This window comes from Aulonocara stuartgranti (genome assembly GCF_965226115.1).
Source record: "Aulonocara stuartgranti genome assembly, chromosome: 19".
Lineage (NCBI taxonomy): Eukaryota > Metazoa > Chordata > Actinopteri > Cichliformes > Cichlidae > Aulonocara > Aulonocara stuartgranti.
This window is the reverse complement of record NC_138955.1, coordinates 22883800-22902747: the sequence shown is the minus strand read 5'-3', so window position 1 is coordinate 22902747 and position 18948 is coordinate 22883800. Positions and strand designations below refer to the sequence as shown.

General features: G+C 40.0%; 2 protein-coding genes across 7 annotated transcripts; both read left to right on the top strand.

The window, feature by feature from the left end:
* The first annotated feature begins 3099 nt into the window (after nucleotides 1-3099).
* On the top strand, nucleotides 3100-4351 carry noto (notochord homeobox). The gene is made up of 3 exons (XM_082515384.1): nucleotides 3100-3675; nucleotides 3788-3975; nucleotides 4099-4351. The coding sequence occupies exons 1-3, from the start codon at nucleotides 3297-3299 to the stop codon at nucleotides 4303-4305; spliced, it is 774 nt and encodes a 257-aa protein (XP_082371510.1). The 5' UTR covers nucleotides 3100-3296; the 3' UTR covers nucleotides 4306-4351.
* Nucleotides 4352-7405: 3054 nt separating this feature from the next.
* emx1 (empty spiracles homeobox 1) lies at nucleotides 7406-17661 on the top strand. Of its 6 annotated transcripts, XM_082516496.1 has the most exons (6): nucleotides 7406-7655; nucleotides 7834-7964; nucleotides 8070-8167; nucleotides 11630-11981; nucleotides 13637-13821; nucleotides 16136-17661. In XM_082516496.1, the coding sequence occupies exons 3-6, from the start codon at nucleotides 8087-8089 to the stop codon at nucleotides 16301-16303; spliced, it is 786 nt and encodes a 261-aa protein (XP_082372622.1). In that variant the 5' UTR covers nucleotides 7406-7655; nucleotides 7834-7964; nucleotides 8070-8086; the 3' UTR covers nucleotides 16304-17661. The 6 variants fall into 6 exon arrangements, with proteins under 6 accessions (XP_082372622.1, XP_082372623.1, XP_082372626.1 ...); XM_082516497.1 differs by lacking the exon at nucleotides 7834-7964; XM_082516500.1 differs by lacking the exons at nucleotides 7834-7964; nucleotides 8070-8167 and having other exon boundaries at nucleotides 7411-7655.
* Nucleotides 17662-18948: the final 1287 nt, after the last annotated feature.

The window sequence follows — 18948 nt, the reverse complement described above, 5'->3', positions numbered from 1 at the left end:
CCTGTAATACCTAATGACTCCCAGTGGCAAAGTGATAGAAACAAGTCGTTCTTGATCGTTTAGTAAGTAGCTTCATAAAGTCATTAGTGGGGAATGTGTGGAGACAGGAAAGACTGAGATTACAGTGTATGTTAAATATGTCGAGCAGGTGAGAAAAAGATCCCTTTCAGTGCAGTGGTAATGATGATGATGATGATGATAGTGTTTCTCTTTGCTTTTGTCTCATTCAGCTGCATGTGCACAGAGCTAAACAGAGTTGTATAGCTCTCACTCCTCTGTCATGTGCCCATGAGCTGGAGTAATATTTCTGACATCCATTGTTTTAAAATGACGGCTTTGATCCTGAAAACCTCGCAGTAACTTGTAACTGAAAGTAAAACAGGAAATCAGAAGCATGTAGGCAAGAGTAGGCTTACATCTCCAGTTGCCGTGTTTTGTTGGAACTTTTAATTGATTGTTTTATTTTATTTCATGCTACTTAAACTGTAGGTGAATTATCTTTCATACAAGTATTTATTACACAACTTGATTGTATACCAAATGTGAGAATGTGAGGTTCATTTCTGCTGACAGCTCTTGTGTTTTTTATTTTTTGATTAAAAACAGCACCTTTATTGTCTATGTTTGTGACTGCTCCTTGGGTAAACTTTCACAACTGACTGAATCGCAAATAAAATGAGAATCTAAATGCCACCCATCATTGACAGACTACTGTGATTTTTTTCATGCTTGTTGGTTGTATTAACATAACATTAATGGCATCTGTCAGAGCAGCTAATGGATCTCTCATATTCCACAAACTGCCTTTAAAACTCTGATGTATGAAAATGTTTCACTTTCTATGAAATTTTAAGATTGTGTGTGAATGTGTGTGTGAATGGGTGGATGACTGGATGTGTAAAGCGCTATACAAATACAGGCCATTTACCATTTATGCATCATGTTAATTAGATGGAGTTTTGGTTGTTCACCAAGTGTGTGTGGAGGGTTGATTTTACTGTATGACCCCTTTATCTTGGTAGAGTTTTGCATCACTCACAGAAGTAAAACAAATACCAAGAGGCGAGAGAAACATGAGCCATCACTACATGCAGCCAGATGCTGAATGACTAAGTGATGCTGATGAGTTTCAAGCTTCTGCTGAGAGCCTCATTTGGGAAGGGTGGCCCACGGAGCTATTAGAGAGCAGCCCTTAGTTGTCTTTCTTCTCTCGAGCCATGACTATGAAAAGGGAACTCCCCTGGACAAAGGCGCGTGTATTCCCTGTCTGGCTCCAATACACAAGCATGCTCTGTGACTACCTTGACCCAGAGAGGGTTTTTATTTCAGGTTAACTCTCAATATAAAGAAAAAGAGTGTTGTTGAAGATGAAGTAATGTTATTAGATTAAATATTTACAGCTGAAATATTGGAGGATTTGGCTGAAAATGAAAAAGAAATATATTAAACATATATAGTTCAGACTTAAAATGGAATTTATTCAATTCTCTTTTTTAGCCTAAATTGTCCAGAAAATGCAGGAAATGTCCATCACCAGTCCCCACAGCTCAATGTGAATCCATCAAAGAATGTATTTATGTTCTATATTCCACTTTTGTCCATCTTAACAGAAAAGAATCCTTGAAATATACAAATTAACATATTATAACATAACTTTTGGATCTAAATGTCTCTTATATAGACCTAGACTATTTTTGTATTTGCTTATTAATTGTCTTGGCCTCACAGGAAGAATGTGAAGTTAATAATTTATGTATTTTTCCCTTCTTTTGATAATTTTTTGACACTACAATAGTCCTTTTCTCTGCGTCAGAAAATAAGGCCTTAGTCGACAAATAATTTCCAACGCTGTTTTAACTCTGAAATGGCTTACATTTGCGCACCAACTTAAAGCTTTTCCTTTTCAAGACTAAATGTGAATTAAAGGACTCGTCGGGGCAGAGGTTTTCCGCAGTAAGTAAACACCGGTCATGGGGTGGGTGGTCCGGTCGTATAGGCATCAGAAGAAGGATCCTTTATTGTTCAGGCCGACTCGAGAAAGTCTGTGTTTGCCCTCTTCATTAGACATTCTAGTGTCAGCCAAAGAGAATAAACAGATCGAACGGAGGTCAAAGGGAATGAGCGTTTCGCTTCGGTGTTTAAATGTGTTTTAACAGTTACTTAAGGCTCGGGAGGCGCTCTCTGCCACGTCCAAATGATGGAAATGAGCCTGGAAAGTTTGCAGAGCTGGCAATAATCCGGGTTGAAAGAGAGGAAGTTTTTTTGTCCTAGAGTTAGTGTAAAATCACCCCCTTAAACAAAAAAGAAAGAAAAAACCTAACAAGTTTTTTTTTTAAATAAAATAAAATAAAATAAATGTATGCAAAATAGCTGTGCAGTGATAATACTCCACATTTAGTATTTTTAGACCATAAACCAACCCGACCTCAGATTTAGGGCTCAGATTCAGAGCAACTTTAGATTGTTTGAGGAATCAACCAAAGCCTTGCCTTCTCTGAGGAGCTAAAGGACGGGACAGATCAGCATGTGGATTAACGGAGTAATTGAGATTAGCGGAGTTGCAGTTTGGTAAAACCTGCAGCGCTGCGCTCACCCGCTGAATTTGACGCCTCAATTACGCAGGGCTGTTATTCAGTTTCAAGAACCACACCGTTGCTGCTAAAATAAACACTTTGGGAATAGAGTGCATTCGTTTTATACAGGAAACGCATCACAAACTGTTAACACACAGATGCAGCGCTTGATTTACAACTGCAAACACGTATCTTAGCGTGGAATTCAGAATACAGGATACAAAAACAGAAAGCAACACAACATTCCCTTTCTCTGTAGCTTAAAGAAGGTTTCCAATTATCAAGTGCTTAAAGCATCTGTCGACCAGCCTGAACTTAAAGGACACAAAAATAAGATGATTTGGTAACATCAAGGCTTTCCCAGCGGTAATGATTACATTTGGACTTAAGATCCATGCAAGAATTTGTACTCTAGCAAATCTCTTGAGTCCCAGCCCCCCCAGCCCTCTTCAAAAGGCTGCTCATTCAAAGGGTTAGGATGTTTGACAATCCCAGCTTGTATTACTCCAGCAATTAATTGGATACCTTGTCGGGATGTTCGCCTCTCATCTGCTACTTAGAAAGACAAAGGGCTGGCGGGGGGCTGTTGACACCTCCGTGCGCCTCTGGACTATAAATTGAGACACTCCGCAGAGGAGCAGCATTCACCTTCCTGCTGGACTTGGAGAAGCAACTTTTTTTTCAGCAGAGACCTTCATAAACTAATTTTAAACAACCGTCAGCATGCAGGTACCGATCGGAGCTTATGGATACTCCGTGCGTAATTGCGCACCTGCGTCGCTGCACCTGCACTACCAGGGAGGGCAGTGCGAGTCGAAACCACCCAGTGGGAAATCTTTTACTATTGAGGCTTTGCTCGCCAAACCCGAGGACACAACCAGCGGCCGCACGAGTCCTGCTAAGTGCGGAGTAAAATACGAGCCAGCAGCACCATCTCTGCCTTTTACCGGACACGTAGGCTTACCGATAGGACCAGCTCCGTGGGTCTACTCCTCACCCAACGTGTTACACTCAGCGATCCACACGCAACCTGGATATTCCGTCTACTGTTACTCACCTTTCACCTACCAGCCATCGTGTCGAGGCGCACTTTACGCTCAAGGTAAAAACAAACAAACAAACAAAAACAAAAACATCCGAAAAGTAGTTTGTCTGTAGAAACGGAGACCTTTACGCGGCAGTGTGTGTGATTATATGTTTCATCTGTTCTGCAGCTGCAATGCCCAAAATCAACGTGGGGCTACATTCGCTCAAAACGAAAGGTGGGAAGTCAAAGAGGATGCGCACCAGCTTCACCAGCGAGCAGCTATCCCGCCTGGAGAAAGAGTTCGCCCGGCAGCAGTACATGGTCGGATCGGAGAGATTCCTCCTAGCGTCTTCTCTGCAGCTCACCGAAGCTCAGGTAATAAAATCTTACCGGAAAACACATAGTTTAGGTATTCTTTCAGACATCTCAACAACTTAGTCGTCTTAAGGTAAAAGTACGATTTCTAAGTGTCTTCTTTCTTTTTTTTTTACCCCATAGGTCAAAGTCTGGTTTCAGAACAGACGCATCAAGTGGCGCAAACAGAGTCTGGAACAGCAGCAGGCCAAACTGGCCAAACTGGGCCTGGCTGCTCCACCGAAAAGCCCCGGATCTCAAGGGAACGGAGATGAGGGCGATGAGGATGAAGAGTTCTCCGATTCGGATGTGGATATTGACGTATCTGACGACTCCAATGAGCACTGCTGAACCAACCACCGGACCTTTGACTACAATAAAAAAAGAGGACTTTTTTATATATGTACATATATATATCTGAGAAAAGAGGCTAATAGTCTCCAACTAAAAATATTTAATAGATTTATAGTTTTTTATTTAATTGTCTACATTTATTGCCCTTTTGATGAGTTTGTTTTTGTATATCTGAAATATTAAGAAAATATATTTTATGAAATGAATGCAAAACCTGTCCTGTTCATTCCTTTATATCCAATTAGAGAGATTTTTAGAAGTTTAAGGCAACAGCAGCAAACTCAGCAGCTTAAAGTTTGTTTGGGAAGCAGAGACATGTTACATCATGTTCTTCAAATCTGAATTTTTAATAGTTTGAGTGAATTTGCTGGATGTTTGCTGGGGTTCATTATTCATCGTCAGTGAAATGTGATCACACAGTTATGAAGAAGCAAATGAATTCATGTTTGAGGGGTTAAAAAAATACATGGCACATTAACTTCAAATCTGGTTCACTTGGTGTTTTAGAGAAAGACTTGAAATCCTGTTTTCAGAGGCATCATTTAGATATTTCAGAGTTTTATTTAACAAATAAATGAACTTTCATCTTTGCTACATGGAGCAATGTTCATCTTTAATGTGTCCTAAGCAGGTCATTCTTGTGTCTTTCTGGACTTTGCTCATTTCCCTCTCATCTCACTCTGCCAAGTCTGAGGATGATGGGAGATATTTCCTTCCAGGTTCGATCCAATGTAAAGTCTAGGTTCCCCTCTGGTTTAAGCTAAGCAAATAAATAACCAGCTCAGGGATTAGCTGGGATATCTGTAACCCAGGGTGGTAGGGGTCACTGTGTCTCGGAGCAAGAGAGCTGGGTCTCACTGTTTAATCTGTTTAAATGGTCAATACGACCGTTCTCACTGTTTCTCAGTGGACTGGGCTTCCACATGCCCACCCACCGCCAGCAGGTGTCCTGTCTCTGCTCTATTGAAACGAAAGGGACTCATGCTGTCTGCCTGGCAGACATGAGGGATAAAACAGAAGAGAAGACGGCACGTAGAAAGGATATGTGTCCATCAGAGCAGGTAATTGGGGTGGTCAACTGAAACTCGGTCACATTAAACAAAGAAGGCTGATGGGAACACACAGCGTCTACCTCTATAATCTTAAAAACATATGATGACACATTTCATGTTAACAAATGCATCGTCACAGGGACAACAGAAGGTACAAGTCAGGGATGTCAAATAGATTTTAGTTCTAGGTCACATACAGCTACTTTGATCTTCAATGGGTTGGCCAAGTGAAATTACAAGGTAAATGAGTAAAATGAAAGAAAAAGTCTTGGTAGTTCATTGCCCAGACTGTCCTGTAATTCTAAAATATAATGTTTTTATTATTTCTCTGAAAAATGTCTGGGGAGGTTTTCTTTTCTTTTTTCCCCTTTTTTATGTGACCTGGAATGTTTCTGTCATTTAATTGTTTATCTTTTATTGAATTACTTTGGTATAGTGTGAATACCAGTGGGAAGGTTGTCTTTACCAACGGGAAAAGCTGGAAAACCTATAAAAATACAGCTAAAAAAAAGTTCCTAGCTAAAGCTATGCACTCCTTCACAAGCGTGGAGTCTTCGCTGGGCCAAGTTGGGCCCCCAGGCCTTATGTTTGATACCCCTGATGTAACTAATTATATGAAGGGTTAGGCTTCTTTGCTTCTATGGTAACAAATTTGGTTGCTGAAAGTGATGATTTAAATTTATAATTTAGTTTCTATGCTCACGTTATTTTACCCGAGGCAAAGAACAATTACACAAACATGACATTTGGAAGAAAAAAGCACACACAAGTCACACAATCATATTCAATCAACAGAACAACTCCAGATGCAGATACACTTGTTTCTGCGTGCAAAATGTATTTTAGAATAAAGGTTTCCTTTCCCATGCAATATACTATATGTTTCTGACCAACAGGCCACTCAAGCTGACTAATTCACTACAAAAAGTTCAACAAAATCAAGTCAGATATTTCTTTTTCTGCCGATCAATTTAACTGTCAATTTAAATATCAGAGTGCAAGGAGACAAGGAGAAGACAGCTGGTCACCGTATCAAAGAGAAGAGTTTAATAAACGCTAACAGAGCTGATCTCTTTCACTGTCTCTTGTCCGCCACCCCCTGCCTGCTCTCTCTTGGTGCCCCCGTTTGGCCTGATTATGGCTTAAGCACCGCTGAAGGAGCAGAATTTGTGTAAAACCACAGAGAGCCGTTTCTGATGTGATCAGCCGGGAATCAGAGCCCCCTTCTCCTCTTCTCTGTCCACAGCTCCACGTAATCCCATTGAGGAACAGAAAGAAGCAGCTAGAGGCCTGGGAAAACTGAGAGAGTCCAGGGGAGGGGCGGTGGGGGTCACCGGGCTCATCGTCTCAATTAGCACAGGGCACCTTAACGGCTGGATGCTTGCCAGCGCTGACTGTGCTTCTTAAGACTCTCTCCAGGGTCCGAATTGAAGGCTTTTCTGAAAGGAAACTGTAACATCTTCACTTGTCTCTTGACCGGTCGCTCTCATCTGCTCTCGTGAGCTTTGCATTTCAGCACATTACACAATTTGTCTTGGCGACACAAACACAGTGGGCAATTTTGGTCTATCCACACGGGTCTCTTCAATGTGCCTTTGTTGGGCTGTGTTAATCTGAAACAACTCATCAGCAACTGTTTTGATAACTCGCTCAAGAGAAAAGACCACTCTTTGCTGGGTTTAGTGTTTAGAGCGTGCACATTTCAAGCTATTAACTTTGCTCAAAGCTCAAAATGTTGGGAGAATCAATATTAGGGTTTCAGTGAATAATTAATTGCAACTAAATCCTAATTTGAAGAATGAATTAGTCAATTTGGGTCTGATCTGAGTTTCTTGATGTTGAAGCTGATGTCTCGAAGTCGCTTTCTTGGCCTCAAGAACAGATCAAAGGCCAAAGCATTATTATAATTATTATAATAATTATTATTAGTATTATTAGTAGTAGTAGTAGTATATTGAACTCACTTTTTTTGAGGATTATTAGTGGCAATGATGATCCTTATTTGCACCAGTGAGGCCTGTTTTATACTAGCTGTTTTATATTGTCTGGTGTACCTAATTAATTGGCTACTGAGTTTCTCCCCACCAAAAAATTTAAATACAGTTCGTCACATGACTCCCATGAGTTCTTCTTCGCCTTCAGATTGTAATGCAGCTTTGAGGAGGTGTGAAAGTTCTCATGGAATTCAACGAGCTGCAGCCTCAATGGAGAGCGCACTCACGCTTTAACCAACATGCGTTTTAGAGCAGGCGATCGTAAAGGGGGGGAATCCCTCTTTGCATTTTATTTGCAGAGGTAAGGGCCACTCTACTCCATCTAATAGTCATTAGCTTTCATTACAAGCGTTTGAAGTAGAGGCAGGGCTTTGTCTCGACGTGAAAGGCTCACATTTGAGATGCACATTGACTTCTGACACGGGCACGGACAAGAGGGGCTCATGCTCGGAGAACAAACTGCTTCTTTTCTTTGCCAGGAAACAGCAGTTCCTGTTAACGTTGTATACAGAGACGGAGGACGCCATTAAACAAGCTGCAGGCTAAAACAGAAAGACCGCCGGATACCGACTGTGCAACTTTTACGTTCGACAGCAAAACCTTTCATCAATTAAGTGTCATATTTTAATTGTATTGTATCTGACGTCCCAAACTGAGATTTCAAACATATAATCTTAACACTAATGCATTTCCCATCCCATTATTTTTTCCCCAGGCCTTGTTCAAAGTGGGATGTTTGTTTATGCTGAGGAGGGGAGCCGGTGGAAGAGCGGGGCCCGTACAGGTGGCCGAACGACCGCACTTCTTATGCAGGTGCCACAAACGCAGAGACGTGCTACTTTTCTCATCTCGTTATAATGGGGTGAAATTTCCCAAGTATTTAAGTGGAAGAGATTAGCTGAACACACAACGCTAATGCGAAACAAAATGGCTAATTAGTTTATTAATGAACGGAGGAAGGGACCGAGGCGGACTGATTTGATCTCATGGCTTTGATCAGCGTTAGGGGAGAACGAGCAGACAACACACGGCGCTGATCTTTGTCACACAGCCCCAAAAGCTGAATATCCCAATATTTATTTAGTTATTTCCTTTTAATTCACAAGTAATTTCATTAAGTTTCATTTAAAAAATAATATGCATCAGTTAAAACTTAAACTTCTTGTTTTCCAACTTACAAGCCCTCGTGAAGCCCCTCGCCAACCTGGAACCGCTGAGGTCACAACTTCCCTTTGATCTCCGCGGATAAACTCAAAATCCTTACAACCTTACGGTTCCTCACCTCAACCGCTAGATGGCAGCATTGACATAGAAGTCGGTGTTTTTCAGGGAGCTGTAAGAGCGTTTCAATCTTCCGCCACTAGAGGACAGCACTAATCTAAACTGCCGTCACTCCTCACAGTTGTTTCCTTTTTTGACTGTGAGGAACTGAACAGTTTAAAATGTATTATTATTATTATTATTATTATTATTAATTTTGTTGTTGTTGTTGCTTTTGTTGTTGCTGTTGTTGTCAACTTCATATCAGTTGATTAACATTTAAAATTATAAGATAAAAATTTATTTTAAGTTATGGATAAAAGCAGGCTGTTTAGGGTTTACCGTAAGCGTTTTTTCCCCCCACTCTTCCATCCGGTTATTTCTAGCTCCTGCAGGCTACCTGCATCTTGGAACATCTCCGATCTCTCTTCTGGGTTTTCTTAATACACAAAATGTGCAACGATTTTTTTTTCCCTCCGGTCACACTGGACATATTCATACGTGTGTTGGGTGCTTTAAAGAGTTGTCATTTATCTCGTTTTATTTGATTCTTAATGCACTAAATGAGAATTAAGATCTCGAAAAGGTTTCAGATTGTTGCAGCTGCTACATTGAAATGTCACTATAAAAGCTTTAAGGAAACAAATCCATTAAAACAGTCAGTGCACTATTCTTGAAGATCACTTTGGTCAGACTGAGTAATAAGGGGGCCTCGGGGGTGAAATCAGCAACAGGTACGGAACAAGGTTAGAGCGCTTTCCTTTGTTTTTTGTTACAGCAGAGCGATTTGATCATCTATTAACCAGCCGCGATCAGGGTCAGCGCGTAGAGGCCCACAGGGTTTCATCATTAAACTCAAGGCGGCATTTTTAACCCACTCAGCCATCCTTCAAGTTCCTGCTTCTGATGCTCCGTTTGGACTGTTTAGATAGAGAACTGAGCTGCGTGACTGATTCCTGAAACGTTTCCCTGTAAAGGCGGTGTATTCATCGGCGCTGTTTCCTTGTTCCTCTTATCTCTCCATTCTCTACCACTATAGGCTTGTGGAACTTACCGCTGACCTATACGACTAAAATACTTGTGAAGGTTAAATTTAAAGAGTTAAAAAAAAACTCCAGGGTTTAATTTTACAGCTATTTCGCGGCAGACCTTTCAATAGACACTTATAGTTATGCCACAGATGTGGATGATTTCCTGGCAAACTGTATTAGGAATTTATGATCCACCAAGAATGAATGTTAAAATAACTGAATAGCATTTATGCGTCGCCACAATCCTCACCGTGTAATTACTATAACTAAAAGAAATGGAAGTGTTCAAGGAACAGCCCCATATTAAGCTTTTCGAACAATGACCCATTCCCAGAACCGATTGCTGTCTTTAGGAGCCTTTAGCTCTAAAAGCCTAATCAACAGCTTGTTTTACCTCATAATTTCCATCGGTAATGATTTTCTAATGCAACCCCAACGCGAAGGAGCATATTAAGAGGATAATTATTAACTTGGTTAGCGCGCAATGGAAGCTGAGCGCCGAGGGAGCAGCTCTAGTAATGACAAACAGACTTTCTCCTGCTAAACTGTCCTCACAGAGGACAAACTCACAGACGTTTTCTTAAAAATATATATAAAAAAAAACACGAGGCGAATTAATAACGCCGTTATGTGCTTACAATAAAAAGTAATAATAATAATAATAATGATAAATGAGCTTAATTTTTAACATAAAAACGCGAGCACACCATTAAAAAATACAAATACACGTTGTGACCTGAAAGATGCTTCGATCTGATTCGACCAAATTTAAAAACGTTTGCTTGACGAATTTAAATTTTAAACAGAAAAAAACCTCTAAACTAAAATTAAAAATAACACCTGTAACAAATATTATTTCTCGCCTTTTCTCCTTTTTTTAACCGGAGCTGTTAAGTCGAACGTGCACTTATTATTGCACCGATTGAGAAACATTTTAAATCCACGGAAAATTTGATTTAAAAAACAAAACAAAACAATCAGCGGGACACCTCACTTTGTAGAGAGAAAGGATGCTCTGCTGCAGGGAGTCTGACTCACCAGAATCAGCATTCTTCACTGATTCATGTTGTTGTTGTCGGGTTTGTTTGTTTTAAAAATATATTATGAAGATCACATAAAAACATGAAAGACAGACGTGGAGTTTCGACTGTAGTAATAATAATTAATAATAATAACCTCAATAAAAGAAAAATAAGCGGTATTTGAAGATAAAACTTTGTATTGTCTTATTCTGAGAGGCACATAAATCTCATAATATAAATCTAATTTTGCTCTTGTGTGTGCGTGTGTTTGTAATGAGAGTTGAAAGAGAGCCTAAACGTTAAGTTAAAGGTGAAAGATCCAAAGTGTCTCGGTGAGTCAGCTTTAAAAAAAAAAACCAACAAAACTTCTTAACGAGCGTCAGTCAAATACTGACACTATGAGAATTCCTGAACTGGATGAATCTGCTGTGGGACGAGTGGGACCTTCTCACTCCCGCAGGCGGACTACTTTTTTTCCCCCTCCTGTAGAAAAACTTGACATTAAAGCTGAACGCGACATGCAATGACCCATTAATTGGAGCATGCTAGTTTTTCTCAGCGTGCCCCTGTAACTAAGCTGCCCGGTCTTGTGTGATCTACAAAGCAGGTACTTGAGGAGACCTATTGGCAGGTGCTCTGGTCCAATCAGCTCCCTCTTTCCGCGCAACGTCAAGCCACATGGAAGGTTTCGGGCGCTTTTCTTGGTGCGCATTTGCGCGCAGAAACCCTCCGAGCGCGCACGGGCTCGGTGAATCAGGACAATTTGCAGCACTGTTGAGTTTTCTAGCAGCATCTTAGAGCTCGTGTAGACAAACCCTTCACCCACCCTCCCCTAACACCCCCACCATCTTTGGCCATGATGCTTCTCTGAGAGTGGGCTTCTTTTTTTTCCCTTTACAGCAAGAGGAAGGAAAATAATAAAGGCTGATCGCGTTCTTTTTGGTTTCCCTTTCTACCGAGAGATGATGTTTTCGTCTGCAGGCAAGCGCTGCTTCACGATAGAGTCTCTGGTCGCTAAAGAGAACCCTCTAACGGCAGAGGATCCCATCCGCCCGACGGCTTTAAGTTACTCCAACCCGACGACAGATGCCTTAATGAACAGTTACCAGGCTCCACCACCGGCCAGGTCCCTCTACCAGAGCCCGGACCTGGTGTTCCCGGAGACGATGAACCACCCCTCACTCACCGTGGCTCCTCACCAGCTCGGAGGATCCCACCTACAGCATCCGCACTTCTTTGGGACGCAACACCGAGACCCGCTCAACTTTTACCCCTGGGTGTTACGTAACAGATTTTTTGGACACAGATTTCAAGGTACGCGAAAAATGCGAATGCAAAACATAATAATATAATAATAATACTAATAAAAGTTTTTTTTTAATTATTACTTCGCTTAAAGATTTGCAGATGTGTGCGTATTTTGAGGTCCACTGTTGGGCTATAAAGGCCAGAATTCTTAGTCTAGAATTAAACAATGCGTTATTCTGTGCGTAAAATGGTGAATAAAGTAGGTGGAGGTGATTAAACTAATAAAATAAGTGTGTGCATAACACGTGGTTTCCATAGTAAACTAAATATCTTTGTGTGGGATTTTTTTTCAACAATATGACTGTAGATTTCAAAAGCATTTTTAGTCGAACAATAAACTGTAGCCGCAGATATCACAATCCACAAGACCACTGACAGCTTGCAGCAGGCTTGTTGGGCTCCTCTCATGTTTCCCACTCTCGTTTGCCCTGCAGCTACTCTCGGAAAACCACAGGAGGAAAAGATAAGCAGCCGTGTTGTGTTTTTTCCCCACATAAAATAAAATTCGCCTTAGGTGAGGCTACAGTTTTTTTTCATTTAATTAAAAAATCTTGCACAAAAGCCAGTCCACAGAGGCAAAATAGATCAAATCTACCATAATAATTTCATCGTGAGGGGAGGGATGCGGAATAAAAATCTGATGCAGAGAGGCTTTGAACACAGCTAGTGGTGACAAACCTCAGCCACACCTACCCTCCAATAACTATACAGCACTAAGACCTGTTATTAGTAAGACATGAAAGATAATCTACATCTTTTTATTCATTCAATCATTTTTAATTACGTAATTGTCTGGACAGAAAATGTCATTTTGGGGGGAAAAAGCAATGTTGCAAACGCATAAAGGGCCCCTTAATTTAAAAACAAAACAAAAACAACTAAATAAATCAAATATCTGTATCATAATTATACCATAGGCTAATTAATACATACATTAGCCTTATTGGATGTAATTGGGTAATATGGGGAATTTAACAGAATTTGTAAATGTAAAAAAACCCCAACAAACAAAAACCCAAACATTTATTTTAAATAAAACAGTTTGCACCAAAAAATCACTCTGAGAAATATTGACCATAAAAAAAATTCTGAAAAATATTTATACCCTAAAAAATGCAAAATAGATCAGACTAAAGACAATAACTTTTAAAGACGCATTTGATATATTTAGCTGTAGTCACATAAATATTTTTTATATATTACGATGTGTTATGATGTGCTATTTTATGACTCTATTCCGAATGTGTAGCCATGTACTTTCTTATTTAACTATAAATGTCTGATCCTGATTTTTGTCACGATTCATTTATTTTTAAAATGTGCGTAAAGTCATTCAGCCTAAAACTGCGTTATAGGGCAAAACTGTCTTTAATGAGTTTACCAGAAAATGAATTTATTGTGTTTTTTTTATCAGGTTGGACAGTTTACAATGCCACGTTCAAACGGGCCTAATAAATAGCACGATTGTGCAAAACAGCATTTTGTTATCGTACTTTTGTATTAATACGCTTCTTTTTTTTCCAAATGTCAATTCTATTTTATTAACAAAAACAGTAATAAGTGAACCATTATAACTTGTTTTGTTTTTTTTCTCGGGAAAATAAAATAAGAATGAACTTTTTCCATGACTGACGTTACCGTTTCGTTGACTTCGCTGTCAGGTAACGACGTGTCCCAGGACAGCCTGCTCCTCCACGGCCCTTTCGCGAGAAAACCCAAACGCATCCGGACGGCCTTCTCTCCCTCCCAGCTCCTCCGGCTGGAAAGAGCCTTCGAGAAGAACCACTATGTGGTCGGAGCCGAGAGGAAACAACTGGCCAACAGCCTGAGTTTATCTGAAACGCAGGTAGGTTAAGCTAACGCTTGCTTGTTTAAATTAATTGCTAACGTCGCTTACTTTAGTCGTCAATACTATTACTGCTAATAAACTATTACTAGCATCTGGCTAGTTCTGGATACTTCTATAACGTTATCCACACATAGCTACAGCTAAAATAGCCCCAATATTTTAAAGCCCAAGCAACGACATTAAAACGGACAGCAACAAAAGAATAATAAAAAATAATAATTTATAAAAATAATTTATATTTATTTTCTTACGTAGCCAACAATTCTTTATATGTTATATTATAGGCTTTTACTCGTCTGTTTAGTTGTTAGAATACATTTATTTGAATGAATGCACTGTATTGCAGAAAACTAGATTCAATTGTAATAGTTTATGGCAATTTTATTTGTATAGCACATTTTATGTGTAAACTCAATGTGTTTAACATGAAAGATAAAAACATAAAACCCATGTAGGTCTACTGTGCCTTCAGGCAGTAAAAATAACAAAACAATCTTTACAAAGATATAAAACACAACACACACGTACAAGGTAACACACACTGTTATTAAGTGCAGAGCTGCGAGAATGATAAAGTTTGAAGTTTGTCTTTGATTGTGGACAGAGCTCTGACTGACCTCAGGGCAGCTTGTTCCTAAGAACAGGACCCGGGTAGCTGAGAGCATTCTCAGCACACTTTGATCTAATTCTGGGAACAGTTAAAAGATCTGCACCTGATGACCTGAGAGGTTTAATCGACAGGGAGCAAGTCAGAGATTTATTGCGGGGCCAAACCATTTGGAGCTTTCTGAATTAATAGGATTTTAACGATGATTCTGTGCTGAGCTGGGAGACTTTAATATGTTCAAATTTCTGCGTATTTATAAGGACTCTGCTGCATTCTGGACAAGCTGAAGCCTACTGATAGTTTGAATGATCCTTCAAATGGAGCATTACAGCACTCTTGATACGGATGCATCAAGCACTTTGATATAAGTATTTTCAAACTTTTTAAATATATATTTAAGTGGCAGAAAGAAAAAACAGTTCTTGTGAACCTGTTAACATAATGAAAAACAGAAAATTAAAGTCCAAAATGAAAAAAAGTTCCTGACTTGATCACTATGTTTCAGAGACAGAGATGATAAATATACAAATATTTTCTTCTTGTTATTCTAATTTCAATAATTGATACGTTAGAAATTTAAATTAACAATAATTAACTGAATTTATCTTACATGACATATCTGTAGGCCTGTGCACTTGCATTTTTTTAACATTTACCTGACCCACATTTTGCAAAGAGTCTCTCAAAAGGATTTCACTCATGTATGCTCTACTGTAAGCTGTGGTAAATATTATTGATGCTTAAGTTTAATGAGTCCACACTCTGTGGGTGTCAATTAGGCTGCCTAATAGGTAAGATTAAAAGATATTTCCTCAGTCAGCAGTGTGAATATATTCTGCTTGCAAGTTTCTGGTTTGTGTCAGTCAATAAGGCGGCTTGCAATTAAGCAGCAATTGAATTATGCAAATTTTAAAGACTGTCAAACGAATACTAATAAACTCACTTTATTGGATCAGCAAGATTAAACGATAGCATCTACATGGGTGATAGCAAGGCCCATGTCATCAGTTTATCTTAAAGTTAGAAAATTTGGATACGATTAATCAAGTCACTGTGGTCATGAAATAAGCACGAAATACTGTAATATACTATAACGTATATAATGCAGCTCACCCTCCACCCCTTTAGCTAAACAGGTCATTCACAAATTACTGCACTGTACCAAGGATCTTTAAGCGTTTGCTCTGAAAAAAAAATTACCCCAAAGCCGAGCAAAGTAAAGATGAAAGAAAAGTAATGTAAGTGTGAGTGTGTAGTACTCTGACTACATACGGGTTAGTCAGACAGGTTCATATTACAAGGTCACAGCAGCAACTGTCTGGAAGCTTTTAAGCTTGATATTTCACGCATTTTATGCCATCCTTAGTCATTAAGTCTTTATGTGCATTTCTGTTTTCCCTCTCGCTTGCTAAACAGAATAAACTGCGTTGCTTTATTTTATTTCCCTTACTGCATTTCAACAATACAAGTCAGAAACACAGTTTGCCAAAGGACATACTTTGTAGTACCATAAAGAAAGAGAGAAAGGAGCTTCTTAAGGAGTAATTATTGTGCCTTTATTAGATCAACAAAACCACAACATGGCCATCATTTATCTTATTAGCTGCTTGTGCGTTGGGAAACTCAAAATGTGCATCTAAACAGATGTTCGTTAAGTCTTTTCCTTTTTCTCGGGTCACACACTGAGTGCTTTTCTCTATCCAGGTGAAGGTGTGGTTCCAGAACAGGAGGACCAAGTACAAGCGACAGAAGCTGGAGGAGGAGGGACCAGACAGCCAGCAGAAGAAGAAGGGGAACCACCACATCAACAGATGGCGCATCGCCACTAAGCAGACCAGCTCCGAGGACATTGACGTGACCTCAGAGGACTAAATCTGCGGTCCAGCCTCTGACAATGCTGCCCTACCCCTGCGTCTGCTTGTGACGCATCAGAGGACCAATACTATTTATTATGTAATATTATTAAGTATAATTAGACACATTAGAGGAAGACTCGAGGACTTAATATGTGATCACTGCTCATCTCTTCATCAAGGTGCTATACTCTGTGACACTGGGAGGGGTGGGGGGCATCTTATTTAATGAAATCTCCTCTGATTGTCTCTGGATGAGAAGAGATTCTGACATCGTTTGATCATTTTGGTTGTGTGACAGCCAAACATGAAGAGACATGACACCCTCTACCATGGTGTTTTTGTTGTTTTGTTTTTTTAAATTGTACATAGACCAGTGAAGGTTACGTGTTTTTTGTTTGTTTTGTTGGGGGGGGTGTTACCACTTGCTTAGGTCATTAACACTTCATCGCTCGCCCTACTCCACCACCTGTGTACCAAGTTAATTTAAATTTCTCCTCACTTACAAGAAGGAGGTGATCCACACTACGAATCCACCCGGTGAGTCGGAGGACGCACTCGGTGCCAGACCGGAAGAACAAAAACTGGGGAGAAACAAACAAACAAACAAAAAAAAATTACGTAAAGGAGCACGCATCTAAAGAAGATTCAAAGACCCTGCATGATTTTATTCCCACTTTCACGCCTTCAAAGCCGTCTTGGCTCTTTGTTACACTTCCTAATGAAGATTCTTCACAGTAATGTGACTCTTGGCCAGCTGTGCATGACTCTGGGACAGATGAGAAGCTGCAGAGACCTCTGGTGTTCGGGTTAACTTGAGCTGCATAGTACAAGTTCACAGCTTCGTGCTTCTTCTGCCATGGCACATTTGTGATCGTGAATGTGTGCAGATTTCATCCAGCACTGTGTGTAGTACAAAAACGTAATATGACCAGAACACAGTTGTGCGAGCGGAACGTGTAATTACAGAAAGATGTTTTAGAAATAAAAGTAAAAATTATTTCTCTGATGGGATACGGTGTGTGTGTGTGTGTGTGTGTGTGTGTGTGTGTGTGTGACTCAAGTGTTTTCTTTTTAAACTTCAGATACTGCAAGATTACATTTCATTACAGCCATTGCAGTTGCAGATTTGATTTATTACGTCTTACTTTCAAACTCAAGATGCATGCAAGTGATGGGAATGACAACCCGGCAATACTGGAGCACAAATGAAGAATTTTACTGTTCTTTTTGCTGTAAGCTGCAGCAAGCTTAGGTGGGTGGTGCAATCCAACATCCCGTTAAGGTGGTTTCTCTTTGAGATTGATGTGTCAGGAATGTTGCCGGACAGCTGCACAGGTGTCAGGTGTGTTAGCCATCAGTCTGTATTTCCTCTGAATTCCAGCAGAAATAGCACAGAAATCATTCCCATCCAGAGGCTGAAACTCCTGGGAAAAAAAGGAGGGAAAGTAGTTGGCATTGTGCAGAAGCCTTTTCACCAACTGCCACAGTAATCACCTGTCAAAGGAAACGGAAGGAGCCTCTGCCTAATGACCCCGAGGCTTTAGAGATGAGCCCTGACGGCTGACCCTGATGACTTGTTTTGTAAGCTAAGAGGCACGGAGACGTACGAGTAAAATGCACTGCAGTAGTGCTCACTTTTTTCTTGTTTTTTTTTAACAGCGGTGCACAATACATCAGACATCTGGAGGTGTAAAGGGGCCATATGTTTTGTTTTGAGTTCCAGGATATCCTATACTCACTGCAGGTGCAAATACATTGTAAGAGACATTGACGGTTTCCAATCATCTAAACAAACACAATCAAATGGGCTTATTTTTAAACAGTACAGTAGCTCACTGACACTAAAAGCTGTCTTGACTGTGAGCGGGTTGCTTAAGCCCAATCACATCTTGATTAGCTATAAGGTCAGCGCAATTAACGCGAGCTGCACCTCTAAGTCGTCTGTTAGGAAAACAATTAAAGGCAAAAATCAAGCTCATCTCCCTAAACGCCCGGTCTCGTGTCGCCTTAGTCAGCAGAGGGGAGAGTTTAGGATGAGAGCAGGAAAACAGCGTGAATAACAAGTGTCTCTCCAGACGTGTAGGTTTAGGAGCTGCTGCTGCTGTTGTTGCTGCAAAGGTGTTAGAAAACTCGACCGAATCACTGTGGGTTTAATCAGGATTTTCTCATTACTTGCTTTCTGGGGGATGATTGCAGCTTTCTGTTTTCTCAGTAAAACGTACAAATTACACTGGCTTTAAAATTCCTCGTTGAGTGATAAATCATGCAGTGCAACGCACACACAGAATTACACGTCTAATTACTGAAAGAATGCTGCTAACTATGCCCTGGTAGCATTTACACGGAGCTCAAAGTATAGCTGAAAAACTGAAATTATAGGGCACAACCCACAGCACCTTTAGAGATGACGCTGAAAAACATTTGCTGGCTGAAAAATAATATTCAACATAGATGTAATTAGAAATAAATAAATGCAATATATCACCGTAACCACGTTAAGCAATTTTTATTTTTGTTATTTTATGGCTATTTTATTGTTTTTATTTTAATGTTAAATTAAAAAAATTAATTTACTGAATTTCAGTGAGATATTACAAAGCTAGTAAGCAGCTTCCGGTGATGGGACGCCTTGATCCTGCATTATAAACGTCTCAGCTGTTG